We start from the raw sequence: 11,928 nt of genomic DNA, 5'->3' as shown, positions 1-11,928 counted from the left end.
CTCAGGCCCATTCTTGAGATCTGTGACCATTTTTTCCCTTTAAAAAAGGTCCATAGATTATTCAGCTTTGAGAAACACTGGAATGATGAAGAGAGAGGCAAAGACGGGAGGTCAAGATCTGAGGTTCTGAATCATGCTGCTTAATGCTTCATCACTTTGCATCTCCATGTTATCTGTAAAAAAGTGGGTCATAACATCACACACCTCTTAGGACCACTGTGATGATGGTATGAGTCAATCACATCAAGTGCTTAGCACCATCCCCAGAATGAACTGAGTGCTTCGTGAGTGTGAGTTCCTATCATTTCAGAGGTCAGGACACACGAACCTGGCTTTGGTCTGCACTAATGAGCTGGGTGACCTTAAGGAGTTCATTGTCCTCAGAGGGCTTCAGCGTCCTCATGTGGAAGATGCACGGGCTGAACGAGATGATTTTTGTTTGGAGTCTTCCTAAAAGGGCAGGTGAGCCTGTGATTCTTAATGAAGAGTAATTTTAAATGTCTGAGTAGTGACCTTTTACAGAACAATGAAATGACGTCCTTTGAATGTCAGACACTCAATGGTCACCATTGGAAAGCTTAATGAAAGGCACCCTCATCACAGAGAACCAGATCCTTCAGCTTCTGCTCTTCTAGGAAATCAGATTTTTATTTTGAACTTTAATTGTGTATCATAAAAATCAAACCTATGTATGGTGAAATTTTAGGGCAGAACTGTTGCCACAAAACAGCCAGTGAAGTTCCTGTTTCCTATGTCAAAATACAGGCAGGGTCAGGTAGGGAGGAAAGCCATTTCGAAGAAACAGCAGAACAGTCCCACTCATGCTAGCCAGTGTTGCTTGCAACTGCCAGTCCCCACCAGCCAGGTCAACTTAGTCTGGAGAGAACATCATTGGGAAAACTACATAGTTGCTTTATTTCCATGACACATAAAGAGGAAGATAAGTTCTGGTAAGAGCCAGCTGGGCTGTTCCCCTCCTGTAGGTAGACCTTTGCCCTTCCTAGGGAAGAGCTGTGAATTTTCAACCCTGCCAGCCTATAAGAATCATCTGGGGAGCTTTGAAAATCCCACTGCCCGGGTCACACACCAGACCAATGAAGTCCAAATCCCAGGCATGAGTGATTTCTTTAAAGTTCTCTAGATGGTTCCAACATGCAGCTGCGGTTGAGAACCATTGAGTTCAGAGGTCTTATCTGGGAAGTTCTACTTGTGGCAGAATCATGTGGGCTCCGAAATAAAAAAAAAACCAGCTCAACAGTAAGACATGTGTCCCTGAAGTCATGGAGAAACATGGGTTGAATGAACACGAAATTGGCTCACTAATTTGGTTTCCTTGGAAAAGTCTAAAAAGAAAGTGGCTGTATCAACAGAGACAGTGTATCTGGTGTAGTGGTTAACGGTGCAGGCTCTAATTCTGGTAGACCTGAGTTCAAATCCTGGGAATCTGTGACTCAGGTAAGCCCTGCACCAGCCTTCTGACAGCCCAAGGGAATAACGTATCTCATAAGGCTGCCATAAAGATTAAGCAGTGCCTGACCACAGATGATGACTGTGCCCAATAATTTCGCTTTTCCTAATCTTCATCCTGGTTAGTGCTATAAGCCTGAGTTCCGCATCACCACCCACAGTCCTGGGGCTTGGCTCAACGCCAGTGCCTTTCATATGGAGGCCAGTAGACCCCAGAAAACCACATAGGACTCAGACACTGTTTGGATAAAAGCTCTGAACTACTCGAGCATTCTTCCCTTAGAATAAAGCCAGAGAACCATGGACAACGACTGCTCTGGATATTCATCAATTTTAGGCTGGAGTCAGCTTGCTTTCAAGGCTCTGACAGGCAATGATCACATTCCTTCCATTTGGAGACTCACGTGAATGGTATGAATGGAAAAAAAACCCCACTTTTCTGGAGAGGCAAGGGTATCCGACAGAGGTAAAAAACCTTTCACAGTCGAAAATGTGTTTTCGCAAACACATCTGCATGAGAATTCTCTCCTGGCCAGCACTGCTAGTTTAAGGGAGGGCGTTTCCTGCAGGGAGTGTGCGGTTGCTTGTGTTAGCTCGGTAAGGCCAGAGCAGGCTTTGCAGACCCTGTTGCATGAGAAACACAGGGCTACGCTGCTCACCGTTTTCCAGAAGGCCCACTTCCGCTGCTTCCCCAGGAGCAAGAAATGAAGGCTTTCTTATGCAGAAAAACCAACATGAGGGACATGGGAGTTTGAGTGAGCAAGAGCTCCCTGAACCCGGCTTCAAGAAATCGATCCTGTCCAGTCTGCATTTGCGATGGGTTTCACGCAACTCTTCAGAAAACAACCGGACCCTTCTGCCTCACTGTGTCTCCTGAGAGGGCCTTCTGAGGGCAGCCACGCTCCACGCCTGGGCATCCCCGGCCACGTGTCAGCCCTCTTACTCTCCTCCAACCACAGTCACATTACTGCTCAATTCCAGGGAATTATGGGTTATTCATGGGCATAGAAGGCCTTTGAAAAAGGATGTTTCCACAGGGTATTTTGTCCTAATTTCTCAACCAATTTAAGATTGGAGTAAAAACTCAATGCGTTTAGAGAGGCTGAGAGCTGCCTTATACATGTATGGTGAACAGCGAAAGCTGCATTACCTAAAATAATGAGGGAAAGACTGGGCTCAGGGGAGAAATTCCCCATGGCAGGGACGCCTGAGCCCTTTATGTGCCAAACATACTGAGTGCATTACGTCTTTTTTTTTTTTTGAGACAGAGTCTTGCTCTGTCACCCAGGCTGGAGTGCAGTGAGTGGCACAATCTTGGCTCACTGCAAGCTCTGTCTCCCGGGTTCACACCATTCTCCTGCCTCAGCCTCCCAAGTAGCTGGGACTACAGGCACCTGCCACCACGCCTGGCTAATTTTTTTGTATTTTTAGTAGAGATGGGGTTTCACTGTGTTAGCCAGGATGCTCTCGATCTCCTGACTTCGTGATCCGCTCGCCTCAGCCTCCTAAAGTGCTGGGATTACAGACGTGAGCCACCGTGCCTGGTCCGCATTATGTCTTATTAGCACTACTGTACAATTCCTATTTTCATCCACATCACTGTCCTTTAATTCTCTAAGCTACTTACAAACAGGAAACAGAGCAATCTATAGCCTCGAGCCCAGCACCACACTCAGCTAAGTAGTTCAAATACTGCTGTTGACGTGCGTGTGTTTTTGCCACTCACCATGTGTGAGCTCTGGGCAGTTTCTCAGGACTGCCCCATTGCTCTATTGTAAACAGCTGAGGACCATTGGAACCTAGACAAGAAAAGAAAAAGAAATGTTAAGAGTACTTGGGGTAGAAGAATGAAGCTATGGTGTGGTCTGCAGTCCAGCTACTGTCAGGGCAGGGTTTGCCCCCAAGGGTGAGGTCCAAGACACTCTCTTCTGCTGCAACATTGATATTTAACGTTGAGGGAAGCCAGAGGTCTGCACAGCCTCACAGAAAGATCGCATTGTCTCCAGAATGGAATTGCACTAAGTTTAACAACCACAACAGTTATGTGGAAAGGCAGGCAGCTACAGCCTCTCAGCTGGACCCTGGAAATTTAAACTTCAAACTAGTTTTGGAGGTGGGAGGGCGAATGAAATGTGACCTTCAGTATGCAAAGTAGAGAGTGATTTTTTAAATCTATAGTAAACATGGAAAAATTCTGCCTACTGGAGGTGACTTCATAGATCAGTTTACACCATATAAATGACCCTGCAAACCCTAGTGTCTAATGATTTTCTAAAAAACTAAACCAGGAAAAAAAAAGAGCAGCCTTATGGATCTCTTCACAAACCGCCCCCCAATCCCTCGAGGTAGAAGCACCATGTTGTCTATACAAAGTACAGATAACAGCACTTTAACTGAACTTTCATGGAACCTATGCATGGCACACTGTCCTGAAACTTAGCTTTCTGCAGAGGCCTGGGCAGCAGGGTTCTTGGGCCAGGGTTCATGCCTGGCTGCAAATTCCCAGGAGGACAACTGAACCTAATGGTATCCTGCTCACCATAAAGTTCGGCAAATCCATTCATAGGTACTCGCGATGTCCCTGTGACAAACTGCAGTAACCGGATACGCTTTTCGGCGTCCATGAGTAGCACAGCCTATGAACAGAGGCAGAAGCTCGTTATATCCCCCACGTGACCCATGGCACATGCTGCTGTCATGCAGGCAGGCAGAACTTAATCTTATTTATATTGTAATGTAAGACCTAGACAGTTGACACTGAAAACTGAGTAGTTTTTTTATGAGCACAATATGAGCTGGCCTCTCTAATCTAAGAGACTGAGTGATCACAACGTCCATCTCTTTCTTCTTCTGCCAATAGGCCAAAATAAACGATATAAAAAGCAAACGCTCTGATGGCACCGAGCTCATGTTTCTGTGTTCGAGGCTTACCAGTTCCCCCTAAGCCAATGATAAATATACAGTATTTAAGATTTGTCATCACAAGGGGAAGCCAGGTTATGAGATGGGATTTCAGACTGTAGACATGTTCCCTAGAAGACATCATTTTATCAAATGAAAAAAAAAAAAAGCCAAACAAAACAAAACAAAAAAACAAAGGCAAAGATGGGGTTCTAAAACAATCTGTGTATCTTACATAACTGCATTATTACAGGAATCCAGGTGGCTTTACTGGTAATGTCACTGGGACTATTTAAAACAAGCCAAGTGAGACCTGGACTAGGATTTGAAGACTCTGCATTTTTTTTTTTTTGACACGAGTCTCGCTTTGTCGCCCAGGCTGGAATGCAGTGGTGCGATCTCGGCTCACTGCCAGCTCCGCCTCCTGGGTTCACGCCATTCTCCTGCCTCAGCCTCCTGAGTAGCTGGGACTACAGGTGCCTGCCACCATGCCCGGCTAATTTTTTGTATTTTTTAGTAGAGACAGGGTTTCACAGTATTAGCCAGGATGGTCTCGATCTCCTGACCTTGTCATCCACCTGCCTCGGCCTCCCAAAGTGCTGGGATTACAGGCCTGAGCCACCGCACCCAGGACCCAGGACTCTGCTTTTTTCATCTCTATTCCTGCTGGCATTTGAAATAGTAATAATATGCATTTAGAAATGTGAAAAAGGCTGGGCACGGTGGCTCACGCCTGTAATCCCAGCACTTTGAGGGGCCGAGGTAGGAGGACTGCTTAAGCCCAAGAATTTGAAGCCAGCCTGGGCAACATAGTGAGACCCCATCTTAAAAAAATAAATAAATAAAAATAAAAGAAATTTGAAAAAGTTAAATGATTCCTTTTTGGGATAATCAGTCTTTTTGGGGATAACTGGTTTTTTTAAGTTTGTTTACTGCATCTCTCTTGGACTTGGACTCATCCATTCCTATTTTACTTCCCTCCTAAGCTGAACAGGATACACACACTGGCCCTAAGATAATAAATCAAAGTTGTGTTATCTTTGGTTGAAAGATACACAGATCAAAATATTTGTTGGAATGTATTTTAAAAATTGAGAGAACGACTTCTTAACAGAAAGTGGCACTTTGGCAAAGCCAACCCTGAAGCCTGTTTCTGCCCTGAGGAGCCCCCCATTTCTATTTACACTTTGGAGGACCAGTCCCTCAAATAAGAGTCACTTTCACGAGGTGGTCAAGGAAGGCCAGTGTGCTTTTGTAGTGACCAACTTCATTCAAGTCTAGCTGTCTGCTCCAGTTACAGAGGAGCTGCCACGGGGCTGCCGGCTCAGTTTGCCTCTTCCCTCCCCCAGCAGTCCAAGCTCTAACAGACCCCAAGGCCAGCATCAGTCCTGAAGTCAGACCACACGGAGGGCACCACACAGCTCTCAATCCTGCCTCAGGTGGAGGTGTTCATTACCTTCCAGAACCACTGAATGACAGGGTGGTTTGGACAGTAGCCGTTCTTGTAGATAGAATGCTGTCTCCAGTCATTCACGTCCACGTCACCGAGGCCGCACATGAGCAACTAGAAAGAAAATTTACCAGATGTAAAAGCAGGATGTGAAAGCTGCGAGATCACACACTGAGAAATGACCGCCCTCAGTGCCAGCATGTGGTCACTGTGCCGTGAAGGTAAGCTACCAAATCATAACAGAGGAAGGCAGACACCTGTGCCAGACTCCACCTGCCATAGCGATCACAGAGGCAGCAGTCACGAGGGTGGCTCAATTCGAACCCTGTGCAAGCCACGGTATGTTATATTGGATATAAAAATGCCACAGTCGTCCTCTCTACCCCTCTAGTCTTACACATGGGACCCGTGGATTTTCTCACGCTCCAGCAGCATCTGCGCATTACATGGCTGCTTCTCCTCCTGAGCGGTTATTCCTCTTATCTGAAAGCATCTCCCTACCCACAAAAGAATTAGTGCTTATGACAGCAAGAACTTCTCTCCTCCGGGCTAGTCAATTCCAGTGATGACAAATCACCCCATCTGATCTGTCCAGAGGCCTAAGAACGGCAAACATATGCCAATACTGAGGCATAACTGGGTCTTCGAGTTAGCATTTAGTCTAAGGTTTGCTGTTCTTATTACTCAACATCAGGGGAGGTTTCCTGTGGACGAATGGAAGAAATTCCTGCAAAGGTACCAGAATGAAATGGAAACAGAACTAAGCCAGAAGCCTGGAAATACAGTTCCTAGGCCTGACTGTGCCAAAACCTTGCTGGGTAAACCCAGCTGCTCCCTGCCTCACTTTCCCACCTATAAGAGGAAAGGCTTGAGGTATATGATTTCCACAGACATATCGATCTTGAACTTTCCATTTTGAGATAAAAGGATAGAAAGCCAGTCTACGGAAAACGCTCACTGGATATGGATGGGGCAAACAGCCGAGTCCCTCCAACAGCTTCTCAACAGACACAGTCTTCCTCCTGTTTCTCTCGACACAACACAGGGCGAGATATTCCTTTGTGTTTAAAATGGCTGTTGCTCATGCTTATCTATGTCACACCAAGAAGCTGAACTAAACAGTCATTAAACTACCTTTTGCTACTACCTTGTTGCCTTCTGGTATTTTTCCTCACTCAACATACACCACTTCAAGTTCAACGAGACATCTGTTCTACAGGCCCAAGTAGATGCTTATGGCCACCTTGTGGCCAAGACCCCCATTTGGCTGCCACGGTGGGGGTGGATGGGGATGCAGCAGAGGACACTTGGCCAGTCTGGGAGTGTAAGCAGGTTGCTGCTGTCCAAAGGGCTACTGCAAACCTTGTTTCTACTTGTTGTGGCGATTTGCCTCGCCTGGTGCTAGGGCCATGATCCCAGCTCTGCTCAGTGGTCTCTATTCACTAGGCATGTTCCAGAACCGCCCTCTCATGGGCAAGGCAACTACAGCGGATTATTTTTGCTGTTCTTACTCCCACATTGGCAAACAAGCCCCATAAGAGACATGTAATAGAACCACATGGGCAAACAAGCCCCATAAGAGACAGGTAATAGAATTCATCTAAAGTTAACCTCTAGGACATTATGGATCCAAGAATATTAAAATATTACTTGTAAAGTAATGAGAAATACTTTAAAAAATCCACTTTACATAAAATAATGTTTATAATACAAACCTCCAGCTCATTTTCATCAAAAATTTTAATCAAATCAATAGGAAGCAGTTCTGTGAATCCCTGAAAGAAAAAAAAAAATCATCTTAAACACCTATTGCCTTGAAGAAAAAAAAAACAAATTCACAGGAAAAACAAACTTTTCTGGTAAGCCAGAAAAAAATGCAATCTCTCCTGATGATTCCTACGTCAGAGACAGTATCAAGTAACTATAGTTCCAGTAAAAACAGCACAGTCACTACAAAAGTTTTGAAAAATCATAGAATCTAGAAGATTCGAGTAGTGGAGTAATTTTCGAAACCTGATGAGAACACTGGATACTGTAGGCAGGTGGATTCCAAAAGCCATTTATAACACTGCTGTGAGTCAGTGTGCCCTAAAATGCACAGGCCACAGATGTGTAAGAGACACACTTAAAAATAATGTGCTGGAGGCATGGAGAAGAAACACAGAGGGAGGCGGGTGATGGGTGCAGACTGTGCGCCCAGAAAACCACGCTCCAGTTCCCAGGGTACCACTAACTATGGCGTGATCTAGGACGAGCTCAGCTCTGCTGGGCCCTGCGCACTGCCAAAGTCGTGTTTCTGAAGGTGTGGACTGCCTGTGGGGGGGCCCAGGAATCTGCTTCCTGGGATTTCTTATCTAAATAAAGAACGAAACCTGACATTCTGCCCCCTCATTTTAAGTTCCTAAGGCCCTGAGTTGTTTCTGAGTGTGCTGCCCAGGCTTCACTCATCCTGTGTAGGTGCCTGAGTGAAGGGAAATAATCGCCCCGAGAGCTCTGCCTCAGTGCAGAGAACACCAGTCACGTGGACGCGAGGCTGTTTCCTGTGTGATCTCTGAGGTAATGGATACTATCAGATTTAAGAAAGAATTTCACTTTTGGTCCAAGTGGAATACTGTTTAAAATGATGAATCCCTCACCCTCTGCTAGGGGCCTGGGAGCATCCCTGATATTAAAAAGTTGGATCTGGGCAGTGCCTGCTTTGCTCTGTATCAGGGTAAAAGTTGTCATGAGATGGCTGGGTATAAAATAAAAACTAAGCTTAAGAAAATGTGTTTTCCATGTATCTGTATAGAAAATAATCTGCAATGGATTACTAATATAGCCACAAAGAAAAAGGGCAGGGGATTAAAAAAAAAAATGCCCAGGGCTGGGCGCGGTGGTTCATGCCGGTAATTCCAGCACTTTGGAAGGCCGAGGTGGGTGGATCATGCGGTCAGGAGAGCAAGATCATCCTGGCCAACATGGGGAAACCCTGTCTCTACTAAAAATACAAAAATTAGCCAGGCGTGGTGGCACATGCCTGTAGTCCCAGCTACTCGGGGGCTGACGCAGGAGAACTGCTTGAACCTGGGAAGCAGAGGCTGCAGTGAGCCAAGATCACGCCACTACACTCTCGCCTGGGTGACAGAGCGAGACTCTGTCTCAAAAAAAAAAAAAAAAAAAAAAAAACCCAGGCAGCAGTGATCCATGGAGGGTGGCGAGGCACTGCGGGGACTGTGCTTTATCATTCAGCTCTGAGCCCTCGGGCTTCTTGGAACCTGTCACTGCAGCAAAAGACAGCCTTCTCTTGGGTACCACCTGAAACTTCAAGACAATGGTTCTAGATCAAGTTTGTAAAATGTCCTCTTTAAACAGGACAAATATGAAAATAAGAAGTCAAGCAGGAGAACCCGTGAAAAGGAAAAAGAGGTAGCGGCAAGGCAGCTGAACACTCTCGTGCTGGAGACTGGCCAGCGGCGTGAGCTGTGCGATCCCAGCCTTCCCGCGGGGTCCCCAGCCTCGCCCGTGTCTCTCAGTGCATGATCAGCTCCACCACACCAGCCAAAGGAGAAGCGCGATCCCCGCTCGACCCAGGACCAGAGGCACACAGCAGAGAACCCTGGCCAGCAAGGCTTACCTCCAAGAAGGCGTTCATCTGCTTCTGGACCCTGTTCACAAATCTCCACTGGATGACTAAGCTGCAGGAGAAAAGAGGACAATATTGAACCACCTCTGTCATCACTAGCGCTCACTGCTTTCTTCACAACAGGGAGTGCTTCTCCTCCATCCGTGACAGCAGAGCAGAGGGGAGGGTCTCCTCTGCGCCCCCACTGTTTAGTTTATTCATGGCTTCTTTCAAGACTCCCTGGAACACCCGTGAAAAACCTAAAATCTCACTGGAGATTTCAAAAGAATAATTAGCTTCCCCCACATCAAGGTTTGGCTGACCTAAACTGCTTTAAATGCTTAACTGCTTTAAAATGCTTTAAATGCTTCAACTGCTTTAAAATGTGACAACATAGAGAAAAGGGGAAAGTTCATGGGGTATGAACACACAGGTATATGTGTATAAGATGCACACACCCATATATGTATATGTATAAGATGCACACACCACATATATGTAAATGTATTTGTAAAGAGTACTCAGGACAATGCATTTAGTTATCTAATATTTCATTCTCGTAGCCAATGTGCTAATATTCAACAGTAACATACAAGCTTTATCAGCAAAATGATTTGCACTCATAATTTAATGCCAAAATTTAGAAGATGAATGGTAAGACCTCCTTATGCAACTGAAGTTCACCAAAACCAAGTTCCCTGTGACAGTGTTCAATGCACAGCATAACTGATCACAAGGCAAATCTACTCTGGGTGTCATCTGAGGCATTCCATCATTCTGAAGGGCTCTCACCTTTGGAGTGGTACCACTGTAACCATGGTAACGGCCCTGAGGACCAGCCTGCAGCACAACCATTGTGCAGCCGCTCAGGCGGCACCTCCTGGGCTACAATGATCAGCTCAACAGCATTCTTCTGGCACCAGGGGAGCAGAGGTATCAGGGAGCAGCTGGTGATTTCGATTACACTTTTAAAAGTAAAGCTAGCTGGAACCCTGCCTGGCCCTGACTCCCACTACGTTTGAACCCTAAAAGAACCGCAAAGAATGGTGCAAGACACATACCACACATGTCAGAGTCCTCAGACTTGAGACCTGGGTCACCCTGGGCTAGAATATTTTTTAAATCCCACACAGTCTGTACTTTCTGAAGGAAGACAATGGTGTCTGCCAGGGTGTCATCAGCTAAGATTGTTCAAATTCAGAACAAGCGTGCCAATTAATGTGGCCAGGTAAGAACTGATGTATCTTATTTCTAGCCTATGTATTCAGCATAACTTGAATTTTCCACTCTCACTTTCAACTTGAGAGTGGAAAAAAGTCTGCCATGTAAGTTCCAGTCCTTGCCGGGATCTCTGACTAGAGACTCTAACAGGCTCTGTTTCTTCCTAATTAGGAAGGACAGTAGGTTTTTCTTTGCAGATCACACTGAAAGGTGCTAAGACCCACAGTCAATTCAAGAGCTGTCTGAATTCAAGACCTCTGACCAATTCCAAATGAGAAGAAAGGAGGGAGCCCAGCCTGTTGAAATGAAGCACTGAATGCAAACAAGGAACTCAGGCCACTGCGGCGACCCACAAGGGAGCCACAAACTGCACACTGCAGTGCTCACCTCACCCCTGCACAAGGGGATCTCCTTGGAAGATCCCAGAGTTATGCATTTGAAGCACACATATACACTAAAAAAGAAAATGTAATGTGCCCAACAGAGCAAAAACTTCTGCCTGGTACAAATGTCTTAGAATCACTTAAGAGCTAGACTTCCAAAAGGACTCAACGTTTTGTTCCACTCTGAGACTGAGATTGAATTAAGAATATTACAAATACCAGAAACAATTCCGCAGGGTTGCACATGCTGAATTCTTCCTATCCATTTTAATTATTTCTATACATATCTGTTATGGAAAAGAAGTTGGGAGAGAGACAAAGTATTTTTTCTTCGTTGGTTCCTAATTTTGCTCCGCTGGTCACTGACACCGTGGCCCTCTGTTGCAATTCTAAATCTTAGTTGACATCCACATATTCCAAAAGAGTATCTGCCATATTACTCAATAATATAGACCTTTTCTCCCTCCTCTGCTCCTTTATAGGCAGCTCAATGGAGTCATGATACAAGATAGACTTTCCCTCCCACCCCATATTCAACTTCCCATGAGCCCAAGCCAAAAAAGAACTCAAATTGTTGAAAACTGACCAATAAACTCATGCCCATAATAAATGCATGAGCTGTTTCAGCAAGGGACAGTGACCAAACATGCTGTTCAGTTTATTTAAAAAAAAAAAAAGGCAGTAAATATGTGTATACGTACTCGATATATTCCCTTTTGTTTTCATTTGTGACCATTATTTCTGACCCATTGGGCTTCAAATCCACTTGATATGTCTGTAATTACAAAAATAAAACAACAATTACTTATCACGAAGTTATCTTGCATATTATTATTGAGTAACAATGTCTTACTATAAAAGGAAGACAACATGTATTCAGAAATATTTCCCAGCAAATGGGC

The 11,928-nt window shown here is 45.2% G+C and overlaps 1 protein-coding gene across 22 annotated transcripts in view; it reads right to left on the bottom strand.

The window, feature by feature from the left end:
• NEDD4L (NEDD4 like E3 ubiquitin protein ligase) overlaps positions 1-11,928 on the bottom strand; it is a 365,913-nt gene that overhangs the window by 7,087 nt on the left and 346,898 nt on the right. For all 22 annotated transcript variants that reach the window (XM_017951786.3, XM_017951788.3, XM_017951784.3 and 19 more), the window contains 6 exons: positions 11,728-11,801; positions 9,435-9,495; positions 7,534-7,593; positions 5,825-5,932; positions 4,007-4,103; positions 3,194-3,266 (listed from right to left, as the gene is read on the bottom strand). In XM_017951786.3, coding sequence (XP_017807275.1) covers positions 3,194-3,266; positions 4,007-4,103; positions 5,825-5,932; positions 7,534-7,593; positions 9,435-9,495; positions 11,728-11,801 — 473 coding nt within the window. The remainder of the gene's footprint in view (positions 1-3,193; positions 3,267-4,006; positions 4,104-5,824; positions 5,933-7,533; positions 7,594-9,434; positions 9,496-11,727; positions 11,802-11,928) is intronic.

This window comes from Papio anubis, chromosome 19 (genome assembly GCF_008728515.1).
Source record: "Papio anubis isolate 15944 chromosome 19, Panubis1.0, whole genome shotgun sequence".
In the NCBI taxonomy this organism is placed as follows: domain Eukaryota; kingdom Metazoa; phylum Chordata; class Mammalia; order Primates; family Cercopithecidae; genus Papio; species Papio anubis.
The sequence above is the reverse complement of the archived record's forward strand: the minus strand, read 5'-3'. Positions and strand labels throughout refer to the sequence as shown.